Here is an 18,059-nt window from a genome sequence, read left to right as displayed (position 1 = left end):
AGAAGCAATTGGAAACATTTCCCTGTTTGACTGCTAGGTTTTATGGGTATTATGACTCATACTGTGGTACTCTATTTCATCCATGTATTCATTATGGCTTTGTGGGACTCTGAGTCCTTTTTTTTCTCTCAGTTTGTTTACGTCATTCGGTTTTACTACAAACCCCACAATGCAAAGCTCCTTCTCCTCTCAATCCACTATGAAGATACAGTAGCCGCTCTCTCTCCTGCAATCTGAACAATGACTTCAGAGCGGAGGAAAGGAATTCAATAGCCTAGAATGCGTTATACAGCACGAAATATCTGCATTGAGCTGCTGTTCTCACAAATTACTTTAATGTACCAATCGTAAATATGTGGATACCTACAGAACACGAGAAATACGGCGTCGGTAAGTTTATTGGTTATATGTTTTAGTTTATTGGTTATATGCTTTAAAAATGCGGCGCTCTCGTTTACACCAAAAATATGTAATTAGTTTCAATCTAATAGGGAATATGCTGCTGTTTCATTTTGTTACACACTATCAACATAACAACGACCACTTGTCTTTTATCTTGTAGTTTACTAACGGTTACGAACGCGTGCTTATTTCATAGGCACCACCACTTCCACGCATTTCACGAGTCTTTGCTCTTTCCATGCATTTGTAGGCTATAGGCTATGAATACATTATGGTTTTACAGCTATAAAAATGAACGCACCACGCATGACTCGGGGCAATGGAACCTCCGTGATCAGTGCATCTCTTTGCACTCTGTGCCCGCTTAATCGCTTTGTTGGTTGTTGGTTGTTACATTGTGTCTGATAAATGAATGGAAGCAAACAAAATACTTATACTCTGTGCAAAGCATTTATTCAGCACTTTATATGCGTGTATTGTGTTTACTTCTCATTGAAAATAAAATAAAGTGTCGATATATATATAAAAAAAAAACACAAAAAAACGTTCGAATGGAATATTGTTTGTGTTTTTGGTATTCGGAAATTCCACTGAACCTTCAACCTTGTTTATCTAGTCTCTCTCAGTGAAAATAGGGAGTGAAGCTGACCTCCTAGTGTGCATTGTTCTGAGCGGCATGGGTGTCATCACCACAGATAAAACGTTGAAGTGAAGCAAACACAATGCGCGTGAAATATATGCTATGGGATTAAAAAAATAGTGCTATAATATCAAATCGAAGTGGGGGATATTCACTGTGCGCCCACATTCTGTCAAAACATCCTATTGAGATGCGTTCCCTTATTGACCAAAAACAGTGTTGCAAAGCATATTTATTGGTTGTAAAGAGTGCATGTTTGGGATGCTTTATCCATCCCCTAACTGCTTGAAATCTCACCATTGCAGAAATATTGCCATATTGTGTTATGTGGGCCTATCAGTCACACCTCTAGGTGCCTGAAGGCCTACCTTGTCTTGACCTGAAATCATTGGAACACAGTGATTCACTGAACCAGAAACTGGCCTCTGCCCTGTATCTGTTACAATTGTTTTTTGGTCACTAACTGGCCCTGCTCTTTTTCCCCGGGTGTGTGCATGTTTTTCTTCCCTCCCTGTCACAACTGAGCTAAGAAGCCTTTGGTACTGTATAATTTAAAGACTCAAGTTAGAACCCGGCGCTTGCGGTTCGATGCATTGCCTCATTTCAACAATTTCAACCTCTTTCTAAGTTCAGTCCATGGAGACAGGTGGGAGGAGGGTTGTAGTATAACATTCAATGTATTCTCAGTGCTTAAATGCCTTCATTGTCTTAAATTGCAAGTGAGGCTTTAAGTGGATTAAGCAGCCTTGATCCTATTTTCAATAAGACTCTTTTAATTAGCTCAGATTTAGAGCCTGTGGTTGGGTAGTAGGGGACTTCCTCCCTATGACGGTGGTGATTCTGGAGAAGAAAGACTGTTTCCTTCCTGTGCAACTCTGGTTATAAGCCCGCTGTTGTCTTTAAGTGGACAAAGAAGCAACAACACAACGTTGACTAAATGTAGTGATCTGTCCATGTTTTGTAACTCAAGGTTAAGCTTTATGCACACATTGTTTGAAAATGGACAAAGAGTGCAAAAGCAGCATACAGCAAATGACATTTGGATGTATGTTAATGATGTAGAGAGATGTTTGATGGATGAAGACATAGCCCGATGTAGAAGTACTGTCGTTGATCGTTGGTTGTTTGTTTGGATGCTTTGGGCTGCTGTGTAGGTTAAGTGGAGAAATCTGCGGAGTTCAGAGAAGGCCATGTGTTTTCATCATCAAGACTCGCTCCCTTGTTTATACATTCCTCCTGCCCATCGGTACACAGGGTGCTCCTTCCATTGAAGAGGTTTTTTACTGTGTGTACCTTTTACTGAAACAGATAGTTGAGGTAAACATACATTTAGGCCTTTCAGTATGTTTTCCAGCGTCTTTAAAGTCCTCGTCACCATGGTTTTGGTTCATTGGTTTTGAATGAGCAAAAAAATATATATATATAGAATTGCAGACATTCATTCGTAGGATTCAAAAGGATCCCGGCGCGCGGAACACATTGCTATTCTATAGCTAGCTATATGACGCCCAACCAGCTAATTACCCTCTGTGATCATCATTGATCACGATCACTCACTGAGGCTCAACACAGAATGTTATTTGAGAATATTCATGTTTCAGTGAAACAGCTGTCTTCAAAACCCTGGTTTTAACCGTTTCACCCCCGGGGTCTTTAGTCTCAAGATGTATGGATGTCCATTACGTCTTTGAGGTTCCAGTGACATTGATATAGTAGCCGGCTGTATTTGAATATGATTGATATAGTATGCACTGCAAATGTGATATCCTTGAGGTCCTGTCAGTGAACATTTGAACTCCCTTTAAACCAGGGCTGGCTTCCCAAAATGGGTTGAGGTTCTTGGATCCTTGGTGCGAACCATTTGATCTCTCGCCACAGAGTGAAATGTAGAATTCCAGCTTTTAATTGGGAGGTATTGGGCTTTGATGTTGATTTGCCTTATGCATGGGAGGAGAGCCAAGGAGGAGGAGCGCCCTCTATCTATCTACCATTGATGAAATATGAATGGAGTCCAGCAGAGGAAGACAGTGCAGCATTAAGACTCCTATTAGTACACCATTTAAGTGACTACAGGTTTGTAACCATAAGCGCAGGGGTGCTGTAAAATTGGATTCCTAATGGACATTGAGTCTACGGTGGCGTTGCATTCTGCCAAGAGGAGATATTTTCATAGCAAAGAGGGTTGGAATGTATTTCAGTTAAACATGAGGTGGGCATTTGAATAAAAATGTGTACATTGAGAAAGGATGGTAGACGAATGGAATAGTAGAACTGAATGTGGGGAATATTTTCACTGGAATTTCCACCTTTGGAAAAATCCACTGCATCTGGTTCCTTTTGAATGCTGGAATCCTGGAATTTTCAGTGGATTTATCCACCATCAGTTAAACACACAACAGCTAACAATGTAGCTTCACAGCCTTGGAGAGAGAACATTGCCTCTGTTTCGGGAGATTGTATTTGCTGCACATGGTCTTAAATGATGATTAACAGGAAGAGAAGGGGCCTTTCTCTCCTTGTTAAGACTGATATTGCAGCCAATCAAGCATGTCATTGCTCATCATAATTTAATGAGCTGCGTTAGATCGTGTGAGTGTGTGTATTGAATATAATTTTCCAGCGAGCATTCAAACAAAATACTTTATATTTAGCATATAACCACAGCCTGGTGTTTACTTTTGTAATCTCAATGTTTACCCACAGCAGCCTATGGAAACACATAAATAATCCTCAACATATAAACACCCTCAAGTGAATGATAGAATAACAGAATGGAGCGGTTGGATAGTGAAGAGCTGCCCTTGAATGGCCCTGGCCCTTGTGCAATGCATGTAGTAGAGTGGAGGAGTTTGAGGCCTGCTATGTAGTGGGGGTCTGTGTCAGGCCTGGGGCTGTCCTTCTCTCCCCTGGCTGCTGTCGCCTGCCCCCCTCTGGGGGGATGTCACTGGGCCGAGGGGTGGGTGGCGGGCCCTGCCTGGCGGCGTGTGTCAGGAGGCCTTATTGTTGGACGTACCCACCCTACCCAACACCCCCTACCCCCGTGGGATTAGCAGGTTGTTTGGCAGGGGGAACGGGGCCTGTGGTCCCATTCCTTCATTATATTACAACCCCCCTGCCTCCTTAATGAACACCGCCCCGGGGCACAGGGAGGCGTGGCCCCACAACGCCACCCCAGCTTGTAATTGCTTCTTCATCCGCTCCCCTCTGCTGTCTTCATCCATTAGGCTTCATCTACTAGCCGCGGCTGGGCCAACACAGGCAATCATTTAGGGATGATGATCGCTGGAGGGAGTTGCCCTAGTCAATATTGGAACTCCCTGGTGAATTAGACAGGCACAGTGGGATCAGAGAGAGGGATAGCGAGACAGGGGGGAGAAGGAAGGGAGAGGGATGGGGAAAGGGAGGGAAAGAGGGAGCTAAACCTCTGACATGTTAGCCTAGCTGGTGTTATAGGTAGACAGGGGCAACTAGCCATGTATATTTTATTCCTCCGCTCCAACAAAATATTTTTGTGTTTATTTACAATGACAATCATGCACAACACTTTATCAATATAACATGGTTGGTGAATACTAGACTGGATTGAAAAATGCTGCTTTTAGCCTGTTTGTGCTATCCCATTACTGCAGCTCTATGTACTTTCAGTTGAAAATACGAGAAACGTCACTCTATCCCATTTATTATATAAAAACACACGGAAAAAAACGCTGCTACTTTCCGGGTCTTATTTCTTACAAAATCAGCATGTTGACCTTTTCACCCCCTGTGGCGACGCAGCCTAACAACTGGACTGAGAGGGCATCACTATAGCTACATACTGTACATAGTACATGCATGTATGTCCCATTAATGTATTACTTAATGTACATTAAAATGACACTACTGTGAAATAGATATATTTAAAGGACAGTGCTGTGAAATAGATATATTTAAAAGCCAGGGTTTAAAAAAAGGGGCGATATTAGCCTATTCATTGTTCTGCTTCCCCTCTGAGTGGTTTCATGTATTCCTTTCAGGACTATGGGGCCTACTTATTGAACTGGACCCTATATTTAAACCATACTGATATAAATCCTACTTTAGGTACATTGTAAGGAAGTAGCCGTCCTATTCCAGAGGTCTATCTACTGTATGGTCACCGTGGTTTCCCTGATACCAATCTGTGAACCCAGTAAGAGGTTAATGGGGCGTGTTCTATTATGAATTCCCAGGTCGTGCTCATCAACACTGCGACAGCGGAGGTGGGGGGTGGGGTGGAAGAAATGACAGGCTGTCACCAGCGTTGTCAGAAACGAATGCTATATTCACAGACGACAATCATTGGGATTGATGTGTGAAAGGAACTATTGATGCGTTTTGAGTTTTTGGTGCACACATGCTCATTTTTAAAAGGGGCAAAAAAAAAGAACAGATTCCCTAAGAAATTGATTTCCAGGGGTGTTGAGTTATATAGCGTCCAATGGCTGTGTAATCTCAGTCTTGCTGTATTGATCATGGGCTCTGCTTGTGTCTCAAAATGGCACCTTATTCCCTTTAAAGTGCAATACTGTTGACTGGAGCGCTATGTGCACTATAAAGGGAATATGGTACCATTTGGTTCGCAGCAGCCATTGCGACTCTGTGACCCGCACAACACACCAGTCACCGTCTGACAACCTCTTGTCCTCAGTTCTTAAAAGGAACAATAAGAAGTATGTTATTCATGCATTATTAATGCTTTATAATGAATTGTCATTGTTGTGGTTGCGTTGTGGTTGAACCAGGCTTTTATGTGCGGTGATGCTTGTGTTAGAGGTGTTAATACATTATGGGTTGTTGTGGTTGGTCGTACGAAGGTTGAACCAGGCCTTTCTGTGCAGTGATGGTCCTGGTTGTGTTCGAGGCCATCGAGAAGGCTCTCTCCTCTTGGCAGGCAGAAAACATGTCAGTGTCAGGAGTGGGCAGGGAGTGGGCTGTTTGCAGAGATTGGAGGTTACTCTCCCCCATATCTTCTTATCTCAATCTCTCTCCCCCTCTCTCCTCTCTCTCTCTCTCTCTCTCTCTCTCTCCTACTCTCTCTCTCTCTCTCCCTCTCCTACTCTCTCTCTCTCTCTCTCTCTCTCTCTCTCTCTCTCTCTCTCTCCTACTCTCTCTCTCTCTTTCTCTCTCTGTCTGTTGATCTGTCTGTCGGGTGGTTCTCTCTGTCTCTCTCTCTCTTTGTTATTTTCTCTCTTTACCCACCGCTCTCCATATCCGTCTTTCCATCTGTCTTTTTTTATCTGCTCTCCTCCCATTTGTCTATTTCGCTCCCTCTCTTTTGTCTCTTTCACTCCTTCTGTTTGTCCATTCTTCCTCCTCCCCAGACACTTCCGTAATGCTGTTGTGGTCTCTCTAGGGCAGAGAAACAGACAGTGCGACTGAGGATGGTAGTAAAGTAGTAAAACCTCACTGGCTCTCTGTGTCGTGTCTACCTCTTCCACTATCTCTATGCATTTACCTACAGTATGTCCCCGTCTCCCCATTCGGCTCCCCAAATGAATATGGATGATCATATCTGGGCATGGAGCATGTTGCTGCTGCTATCACAAGACACACAAAGGCTTCCGTTGAGTACAGAACCCCACCACTGAGCTGGTGCCTGGCCAAAATTAATTTAGGTGTTCATCTACATGAAAGAGATAGAGATCACTACCACCACAGTTTGGTTGTAATCAAAGCGTATAGAACACTGTCTCTTGTCTGTGTCCCAATTAAATGACACCCTATTCCCTATGTAGTGCACTACTTTTGACCAGAACCCTATGGGTCCCCTAGGATACCATTTGCGACGCACAAACTCTCTCTTTCTGGGTTGTGTTTTGTGTTGGTAAAGTACAATGTATCAGGCCAGATGGCTTTAATGTTTCCCTGGCTCTCCATGTCCTTGGCTCCTGTTTTGTCTGTGTTGTTGAAGGGAGATGTTTGAATGCTGCTCTGGCTCGGAAAAGCAGAAAGTATTATCCATCGTCGTGGTATGATTGTACTCTAGGCTGTTCTGCTTGCCCAGCTCTCATCACTCTTTCATGTGAGTGATAATGATGTCTCTCTCGCTCGCTAAGCATCACAACTATTATTTTACCCTGCTGATTTAAAACTCTTCACTCTCCCTGTCGCACGTACAGTATGAATAAATATACTTGGCTGCCAGTGTTTGACTTGATACTACCTGAGCTGCTAGTGAGGTGTTAGATTTCCATTCCATTAGATCAATTCACACAACACACAATATACTGTGTTAGTTTTCCGTTCACGTCACTTGCATGCACACACACACACCACATGAATCAGCTCGATGCGGCTGGGCAGATGATGGTTTGACCTTGGCTGCTGTAACCATCATCTTACCTGTCAGTGTGTGTGTGTGTGTGTGTGTTAGAGGTCGACCGAATATGATTTTTCAATGCCGATACCGATTATTGGAGGACCAGAAAAGCTGATACCGATTAATCGGCTGTTTTTTTTGTGTTTAATTTTTTTTTATTTGTGATAATGACAATTACAACAATACTGAATGAACACTTATTTTAGCTTAATATAATACATCAATAAAATCAATTTAGGCTCAAGTAAATAATGAAACATGTTCAATTTGGTTTAAATAATGCAAAAACAAAGTGTTGGAGAAGAAAGTAAAATTGCAATATGTGCTATGTAAGAAAGCGTTTCAGTTCCTTGCTCAGAACATGAACACATATGAAAGCTGGTGGTTCCTTTTAACATGAGTCTTCAATATTCCCAGGTAAGTTTTACACATACAACAACACAGAGTTACACATGGAATAAACTAAACATACAGTCAATAATACAGTAGAACAAAAGAAAACAAAAAGTCTATATACAGTGAGTGCAAATGAGGTAAGGAAATAAATAGGCCATGGTGGCGAAGTAATTACAATATAGCAATTAAACACTGGAATGGTAGATCGGCAGAAGATGAATGTGCAGGTAGAGATACTGGGGTGCAAAGGAGCAAAATATATAAATACCAGTATGGGGATGAGGTAGGTAGATAGATGGGCTGTTTACAGATGGGCTATGTACAGGTGCAGTGATCTGTAAGCTGCTCTGACAGCTGGTGCTTAAAGCTAGTGAGGGAGATGTGAGTCTCCAGCTTCAGAGATTTTTGCAATTCGTTCCAGTCATGGGCTGCAGAGAACTGGAAGGAAAGACGACCAAAGAAGGAATTGGCTTTGGGAGTGACCAGTGAGATATACCTGCTGGAGCGCGTTTTCCCTCTACCATTTGTATTTAATTAACCGTTGACTATTGGATGTTCTTATAGTCATTTTAGTATTGCCAGTGTAACAGTATAGCTTCCGTCCCTCTCCTCGCTCCTTCCTGGGCTCGAACCAGAAACACAACGACAACAGCTACCACATCGAAGCAGCGTTACCCATGCAGAGCAAGGGAACCAACCACCCCAAGGCTCAGAGCGAGTAGCGTGCGCTAACTAGCCAGCCATTTCACTTCGGTTACACCAGCCTCATCTCGGGAATTGATAGGCTTGAAGTCATAAACAGCGCAATGCTTGACGCACAACGAAGAGCTGCTGGCAAAACGCACGAGAGTGCTGTTTGAATCAATGTTTACGCGCCTGCTTCTACCTTCCACCGCTCAGTCAGATACTTAGATACTTGTATGCTTGTATGCTCAGTCAGATTATATGCAACGCAGGACACACTAGATAATATCTAGTAACATCATCAGCCATGTGTAGTTAACTAGTGATTAAGATTGATTGTTTTTTATAAGATATGTTTAATGCTAGCTAGCAACTTACTTTGGCTTACTGCATTTGCATAACAGGCAGTCTCCTTGTGGAGTGCAACGAGAGAGAGGCAGGTCGCGTTGGACTAGTTAACTGTAAGGATGCAAGATTGGATCCCCCGAGCCGACAAGGTGAAAATCTGTCGTTCTGCCCCTGAACGAGGCAGTTAACCCACCGTTTCTAGGCCATTATTGAAAATAAGAATGTGTTCTTAACTGACTGGCCAAGTTAAATAAAGATTAAATAAAGGTGTACAAATAAAATACATGTTTTTTTATTTTAAAAATCTGCAAATCGGCGCCCAAAAATACAGATTTCCGATTGTTATGAAAACTTGAAATCGGCCCTAATTAATCGCCCATTCCGATTAATCGGTCGACCTCTAGTGTGTGTGTGTGTGTGTGTGTGTGTGTGTGTGTGTGTGTGTGTGTGTGTGTGTGTGTGTGTGTGTGTGTGTGTGTGATCTGTTTCCTTGCCCTGCCTGGTTCAGGGTCTGGCTCAACACACACACACAACCACAAACCACATGCACATCCTCCCTCAGGTCCTTTATATCCTGTCTTGGACATCCACAGACAAGCCAGTTTAACTTCATGTTAGTTTGACATTCAAAGGGGTTTTATTGTAATTCACTGTTGGTCCATGGCTGTTTTTCACCCAGCGAAAGCTGAGTGGGTATTTAGACCAATTGAAAATAATTTTATCCTGGTGCGCTGGTTGAAATTGCTTCGTTCTCCTTAAAGTGAGTATGCTACCCACATTGTACTTAACAATCTACATAGGTTGTTCTGTCACACTCGTTGATGGAAGGATCGGATCAAGGCGCAGCGTACTTAGAGTTCCACATGTTTAAGAAATATGTAACTCACCAAAAACAATACAGAAAGAAACGAAACGTGACGTTCTGGGCTGCTCACAGGCAGCTACACAAAAACAATATCCCACAAACAACAGGGGAGAAAAAAACAGAGACGATAGACAGCTGCCTCTGATTGGAAACCATACAAGGCCAACAAATAAATAGAAAACATAGATTGCCCACCCTAGTCACACCCTAACCTAACCAAATAGAGAATGAAAAGGATATCTAAGGTCAGGGCGTGACAGTACCCCCCCCCCAAAGGTGCGGACTCCGGCCGCAAACCTGAACCTAGAGGGTCCGGGTGGGCATCTACTCTCGGTGGCAACTCCGGTGCGGGACGCAGACCCCGCTCCGCTCGTGGCTCCGCCAACTTCGGTGGCGCCTCTGGTGTGGGGATCGTCGCTGGAGGCTCCGGACCGTGAATCATCGCCGGAGGAATCGAACCGTGGATCATCACCGGGGACTCCGGACAGTAGATCGTCGCCGGGGACTGCGGACCGTAGATCTTTGCCGGAGACTCCGGACTGTGGATTATCGCCGGAGGAACCGGCCCGTGGATAGTGACCGGAGGAACCGGGCTGTGGATCGTCACCAGAGGCGCTGGACTGGGAACCATCGCCGGAGGCTCTAGACTGGGGACCCTCGCCGGAGGCTCTGGACTGGGGACCCTCGCCGGAGGCTCTGGACTGGGAACCCTCGCCGGAGGCTCTGGACTGGGAACCCTCACAGGAGGCTCTGGACCGGGAATCCTCGCAGGAGGCTCTGGACTAGGGGTCGTCGCAGGAAGCCTGGTGCGTGGGGCCGGTACAGGTGGCACCGGACTGGTGACACGCACTTCAGGGCGAGTGTGAGGAGCTAGCACAGGAAGTACTGGGCTGTGGAGGAGTACATCAGGGCGAGTGCGGGGAGCAGCCACAGGACGTACCGGACTGGGGACACGTAATTCAGGGTGAGTATGAGGAAGAGACACAGGACGTACCGGACTGGGGCGGCGCACTGGAGGCCTGATGCGTGGGACCGGCACAGATTGCATTGGACTGGTGACACGCTCTTCCAAATGCCTGCGTTGCCGCATACTCCTCGCCAACTCCATTCTCCGGTATCCCTCCTCGCACTGTTCTATTGGCTCCCAGGCGGGCTCTCGCACTCTCCCTGGGTCGACCGACCACCTCTCTACCTCCTCCCAGGTTGTCTCTGGTTCACACCTCGGCACCGCCAACCACCCCGTGTGCCCCCCCACAATTTTTTTCCGTGCTGCCTTTGTGGCCGCGAACCCCGGCGTTGTCGCTGTTGCTCCTTCGCTGCCTCCGCCTGCTTCCATGGCAAGCTTCTGTCTCCTGCCATGATTTCATTCCACGTCCAGGATGTCCTCCACTCCTGGCTTTCCTCCCAGGCCCAGGATCCCTGCTCCTCCTGGGCACGCTGATTGGTCCGTGGGTGGTGGGATCTTCTGTCACGCTCGTTGATGGAAGGATCGGATCAAGGCGCAGCGTACTTAGAGTTCCACATGTTTAATAAATATGCAACTCACCAAAAACAATACAGAAGGAAACGAAACGTTACGTTCTGGGCTGCTCACAGGCAGCTACACAAAAACAATATCCCACAAACAACAGGGGAGAAAAGGCTGCCTAAATATGATCCCCAATCAGAGACAACGATAGACATCTGCCTCTGATTGGGAACCATACCAGGCCAACAAAGAAATAGAAAACATAGATTGCCCACCCTAGTCACACCTTGACTTAACCAAATAGAGAATGAAAAGGATCTCTAAGGTCAGGGCGTGACATGTTCATTGTTCCCAGTTGGCTTTGAAGAGACCAGAATAGAATAACAGTGTATTCTGCCATATTCCCAGTCACCTTGCCATGGATAAATGTGGTGGTTAGCATTTTCAGTTTCGTGCGAATGATACCATCTATTCACTGTTTCTGGTTAGGGTAGGTTTTACTATTCACAGTGAGTCCGACATCTATACACTTTATGAAAAACGGTCAACGTTTCAGTGTATTAATCCAAATTATTTTCGCAAGATACCCAGAACATATCCCAGTCCATGTGATCAAAACAATCCTTAAGTGTGGATTGCGATTGGTCAGCCCATCGTTGAATAGTCCTTAGCACGGGTACTTCCTGTTTGAGTTTCTGCCTATATGAAGGGAAGAGCAAAATGGAGTCATGGTCAGATTTGCCCCGAAAAGAGGGCGGGGGAGGGCCTTGTAAGCATGTCGGTTTGTTAGCTGTGGTCGAGTGTTTTACCCACGCGAGTACAGTCAATATGTTGATAGAACTTCGGCAGCCTAGTCCTCAAATTTGCAATGAGTCGTTAAACAATGAGTCGTTAACCATGAAACACACACCTCTGTCCTTCTGCTTCCCGGAAGATATATTTATTCCTGTCTGTGCGATGAACTGAGAATCCTTCTGGCTGGATTGATTTTGACAGAATAGACAGAGAGACATGTTTCCGTGAAACAATGTATGTTACAGGCCCTGATGTCATTCTGGAAAGAAATCCTTGCACTGAGCTCGTCAATTTTGTTATCGAAAGACTGAACATCAGCAAGTAATATACTTGGAAGCGATGGGTGGTGTGCACGCCTCCTAAGTCAAACCAGCAGGCCGCTCTGAGTGCCTCTCCTCCACCGGCGATGTTTTGGGTCGGCCTCTGGAATCAGTTTATTATCCCTGGGGAGAGCGAACAAAGGATCTGCTTCGGGGAAGTCGTATTCCTGGTCATAATGATGTTAGTTCTGGTAAGTTACCGCCGCTCTGATATCCAATAGTTCTTCCGAGCTGTATGTAATGACACAAAACATTTCCTGAGCTAATAATGTAAAAAATAATACATAAAAAAATGAAATACCGCAAATTTCGTAAGAGGTAGTCAGATGCCATCTCCGTCGGCGCCAGGTTCCTCCAATCCTCAATGGGTGTTCCATGCCATTTTGGGAATTTCAGATTCTCTCCGACTGCCTAGTTTTTATTTTGGGGATTGTTAGTTCTCAAAGATGATCTTATAAAAAAATATATATATTGCTCTATCTTTTATCTTTTCTAAATACTTTGTCTGGTTTTAGTCATTTAGGTTAAAACTGAAAACGTTTTACCATCCCGAAAAGTATTGATATTGCCACTGGGTGGTAGAGGTTTTGCCTAAAAGAGGCTGTGTTTAATTTATTGAGTTGACTATACCGCCGACTGTTACCCACTCCACTTAGTCTCCTACTTAACCTGTCTTTTGGAGCTTTTTTCTGTCTGCATGTTTATCCAACTAAACAGAAAGCCTTTAAACCATTAAGGCGGAAACCAGAATTCTGTTAGGCTTTTCCTGAATAATAATAACCCGGTTCTCTCTCAAGTTGTTTGTCTGGGGACGCTGTGTCTTCTCTTCCTCCTCCTTCTCATCATTGATTGAATGGGGCCTTTTTTGCATTCTTTCAGCATCAACACCAAAGGTTGGCATTGCAAAGCATTATGGGATGCCCCTTTGTTTCCTGGCCTTTTTACTGGCTGTGAGGATTCCTTCGATTTATTCATTAGGCAGCTTTTGTATCCTTGTCATTTAACAGTCTTTGTGTTACTCAACCATGACCTATTAATTTCAAAGCAAGAGTGGATTGAAGTTGTTTGCTGAATATTTTCTTTTATGAGTAAGAAGTAACTTATTGAGTAAGAAGTAACTTAATCAGCAGTGGCTGACCCAGACTGACATCCCTGTCTGGCCTCCAGTATTAGTAAATACTGTACTGAGTTGCCTCTGGTCTGGCATTTCAAGTTTATACAGTACGTGGAGTGAGGGTGTAGTCTAGATCACATCTCTGTACTGTGCATATCATATCATATGATGATATGCACAGTACACTTTTTTTCACAAAGTACTATAACTACACCAAGAAGAAGCTGCCACAGTCTGGGCCTGTTATAATATTGCATATCTCTAGGACAGGTTACAGTCCAGTTCAAACGAACCTCAGACTGGAGTCATTCCTAGGGCTGGTGTCTCTTTACACTTCACTTCCCGACCGATGGGCCACTGAAACCAACTGCAGTGGGACAACTGCTAGTGAAGTGGCCCACTTTACCCACAAGCCCTTAACCCCACGACCCCTTTCCTCTCTCTCATTCCTTTTCATCTCCACCTGGTCCCTTTTTTTGACTCCTTCACTTCCCCTCAGGGGTGAACATTTAGTCCTAAGTGTCTGCGGCGAAGTGCAGTTCAGCAAAAAGTCTGCGTAATGTATACCCTTTGTGTGGGCGAGTGGGCTGGAAAGGACTGTGGCAGTCCCGCTGTGAGAGCTTTTGTGTGGGACGTTAATGCAAAGTGTTCATGTGATGACAGATGGAGACCTGGGGCTATAGTCAATGCAGCAGGAGAGGGAAGAGATACTGTATGCACAACACTGGAGAACACTTAGCCTCTATACAGCCACCTTTCTGTGTGTCAGGGGATAGGGCATAGGAGGTTTGGAGAGAATGAGAATATGGTTGGTTCCCATGCTTGAACCTACGCCAAAAACAGCATTGGCTTGGATAATCAGCGAGCATTCATACTTTATAGTCTGAATACAATTCTCCATTTGATGGCAGATGCCAAAATGTGTATTTTCATCTTGAAATTTTGTCATCTTGAATAAGTCAATAAAATGTGACTCACCACTTGGATTTGGTCTTACGTAGCAACATTTGAAATTGTGTTTTTTACATTTGATAAAGTAGAGACTCAGAGCTACAAAATGGTATATCATCCACTGCATTTTTGAGGAACAATGTGGAAGTAATTCTGCTTTGAAAGTTGATAAACTTGTAAACTCACTTTTGAGAAAATGGCCTTTAAATGTTTTGGTATTTTAGTGAAGAGCTCTTCTTTGTCTACACCCATTCAGCATCGTTCTCACCCATCTCAATTTGCTCTCGGAGCGTTCAGAGCGCACACTTGACGTATGGATAACATGAAAACAGCATAACCAGACTGCTGGCATAACCAGACTGCTTTTTTGCAGACGTTTACTGATACCAGCCTTATTCAATGGGTGTTGTACACTTTAGCTTAAGATATGTACTGTAGCTAGCTAGCTAGGTAAACAATGAACATAGCTAGGTAAACAACGCGTAAGATCACACACGTCACATAACGTTAGATAACGAGCCAGCCAGCTAATGTTAGCTAGTTAAACAACAATGAACATAGTGCCAAATCATGTCGTTACTACGCTGCATGAATATACCGGGAGCTAACCAACCAGGTTCAATGTTAGCTAGCTAACATTAGGCTCTAACTAACAAAGCAAACAGCTCTGGGATACGAATGATAATGTCAGCTAGGGAGCCAGCCAGCTAACGTTAGCTAGCTAGTTAACAGTACACTTTAGCTTGAAATGAAACCACTTTCTGTCAAAATTAGAAATGTTTAATATCTGAAAATGTAGCTAGCTATCTTACCTGTATACATCATCAAATCAAATCACATCATGCATGATATCAGGGATTCCATGCCACAGTTGCCCTTAGTGTGAAGATGTAATCCAGAGACAGGTGTTTTCTCCATCTCTTTAGATATCATACTTTAATTCCACTGATTTCAAAATTTGATCCTCCAGAAAGTGGAGAGCAAACCTTATGCAGCTCCATTACACGATACTTTAAAAAAAGTATTGTTCAACAGGATTTCCAACACAGACTGACCAGCTCAAATAGACAGAAGCCTTCTGTATGCCATACCAATCCAAACTCCTCTCTAGGCATGTCCAGCCCACTCATTATCTCAGACAATCATGGTTTTATTTATTTTTTATTGAACCTTTATTTGACTAGGCAAGTCAGTTAAGAACAAATTCTTATTTACAATGATGGCCTAACCCGGCCAAACCCTAACCAGGACGACGCTGGGCCCATTGTGCGCCATGCAATGGGACTCTCAATCACGGCCAGTTGTGATACAGCCTGGAATCGAACCAGGGTCTGTAGTGACACCTCTAGCACTGAGATGCAGTGTCTTAGACTGCTGTGCCACTCAGGAGCCCCCGGGGCGAAGGTGAGTACCTTTAGAACGCTACAGATATTTTCTCTCCCACGCACCGGGAAAGTACATGGTATTACCTGGTATTTACATGGTAACAGTGTCATTATGTTTTGTCCCTATTCAATTCTATGGACCCTCTCCAGAAGATACAGTAATAAACAGTATGAATCTTTCTGGTTAATACTGAAGTCAAAGGCCAGGATAATAGCTTGATGATTGGATTGATATGAATCGGAATCCAGGCCATTCTTTTATTTATTCATCAATTTACCTAAGGAATGTCCCCACTCCACTCCAGACATCCTCATCAGCACCTGTGGTGGTGTTTAAATCTCTCCTGGTTGGTTTTGACCTGGAGTCGCGCCATGATCCTCTTTGATGTTGGCCCTAATGCAGTGCGAAGGCTACTGCATCCCTCCACTCACACCACCAGTGCCACCAAGAAATAGGCCTATCCTATCAACAGGACAGCAGCAGAGAAGTGCAGAGGCTTCCCCTGAATGGATCCCCCATCCCAAGCCCAGTCAGTGTAGCACAGCTCTGACAATAGGCCACACAGCAGCCTGTCACCCTGCCAGGCCGGATCCTACCTGCAAGACTGAGAGGATTACAGAGGGGGGTCTGAGCCATCTGTAGCCCAGTGTTGGATTTCATCCCCAGCTGGATCTGTGGATGAGAGGCTTGTGATGTGTTGCACATATTTGAGTGTGTTGGAATACAGAGAGACAGAAAGTAAGTTAACCACTTCTGTCAGTTGATCATCAAGGCCTTGTCCTATGTGGATACATTTTGCAGCTTATTTATTTTTTATTTCACCTTTATTTAACCTAGTTGAGCTAGTCATTTACAACTGCGACCTGGCCACGATAAAGCATAGCAGTGTGAACAGACAACAACACAGAGTTACACATGGAGTAAACAATAAACAAGTCAATAACACAGTAGAAAAAAAGAAAGAGTCTATATATACATTGTGTGCAAAAGGCATGAGGAGGTAGGCGAATAATTACAATTTTGCAGAATAACACTGGAGTGATACATGATCAGATGGTCATGTGCAGGTAGAGATACTGGTGTGCAAAAGAGCAGAAAAGTAAATAAATAAAAACAGTATGGGGATGAGGTAGGTAAATTCGGTGGGCTATTTACCGATGGACTATGTACAGCTGCAGCGATCAGTTAGCTGCTCAGATAGCAGATGTTTAAAGTTGGTGAGGGAGATAAAAGTCTCCAACTTCAGCGATTTTTGCAATTCGTTCCAGTCACAGGCAGCAGAGAACTGGAATGGAAGGCGGCCAAATGAGGTGTTGGCTTTAGGGATGATCAGTGAGATACACCTGCTGGAGCGCATGCTACGGGTGGGTGTTGCCATCGTGACCAGTGAACTGAAATAAGGCGTAGCTTTACCTAGCATGGACTTGTAGATTAGTCCCGTATCATCCATATTATGGGATCGACTGCCGAATTAGCCAGGCACTGCGTTGGCATGAGGGTTGTGCCTGTTTGGCTTTGAAGAACACTGAGGAGCTCATTAAAGGTTTTATACCAACCCATCCATTGCCCCCAGGGAGCTGTAAAGATGGAACGACTCACATACACAAATTAGGAAACATTTCTTTTTTGGTATACGCTCTTATACACCTCGTACTGGGGGACTGTGAAGGGAGTAAAACAAAGATGAAATTAATCACACCAACCAACCTCCCCTTTTCCTCCCATTCCATTTCCCCCAACACCTCCACATCCTCAGCCTTCTACAAAGCTTTTAACTAGTTTTGTTTAATTACAGGCAGTTTGAGGGTGTAAATGGCTGCCGCTGACCCAAATTCAGGTTGGAAACTGGGGCGCAGATCTTTTTTTTTTTTTTCAACCTCACTTTACTTTCCTCTATCGATTTTGCCTGGCTGTGTGGACCCCGGTCAGCATGAATAAATTAGCAGAGCTTAACCACTTTGACTCACGACAGGAGCAGCAATAGCTGCCGCATCTAAATCGTCCAACTGAGGAAGTGGGTCTACTCAGGCATAACTGTTTTCTTTCCTTCCAATTTTAATCTGCAAGTAAAGTACAAGAATTGAAAACTTGTTCATTTCTGTTTGACTGGACGAGCTATAAACTTAAGAGTCTTTATGGAACTGAATGAGAAGCCCGGTATTAGTTTAAAGCGTGATATGCCCGTGGCTGGACTGTAATTGGCAAGATTAAGATAATAGCAGCAGATGTGGGAAGTAGCTGTTTCACCGCAACTCAAAGCAGAGCCTTGAGAGATGAACTCATATGACAGCTGAGTAGCAGTTAATCATGACTATGTTGTGAGGTAGCTGGAGAATGCACACTCTCTTGG

The 18,059-nt window shown here is 44.2% G+C and overlaps 1 protein-coding gene across 8 annotated transcripts in view; it reads left to right on the top strand.

The window, feature by feature from the left end:
• The first annotated feature begins 206 nt into the window (after positions 1-206).
• LOC118392329 (dedicator of cytokinesis protein 4-like) overlaps positions 207-18,059 on the top strand; it is a 151,568-nt gene continuing 133,715 nt past the window's right edge. For all 8 annotated transcript variants that reach the window (XM_052460147.1, XM_052460146.1, XM_052460148.1 and 5 more), the window contains exon 1: positions 207-390. In XM_052460147.1, coding sequence (XP_052316107.1) covers positions 354-390 — 37 coding nt within the window. In that variant the 5' untranslated portion in view covers positions 207-353. The remainder of the gene's footprint in view (positions 391-18,059) is intronic.

Source organism: Oncorhynchus keta, chromosome 13 (genome assembly GCF_023373465.1).
Source record: "Oncorhynchus keta strain PuntledgeMale-10-30-2019 chromosome 13, Oket_V2, whole genome shotgun sequence".
NCBI lineage: Eukaryota > Metazoa > Chordata > Actinopteri > Salmoniformes > Salmonidae > Oncorhynchus > Oncorhynchus keta.
Note: the sequence above shows the minus strand (reverse complement) of the source record. Positions and strands in the feature narration are given on the sequence as shown.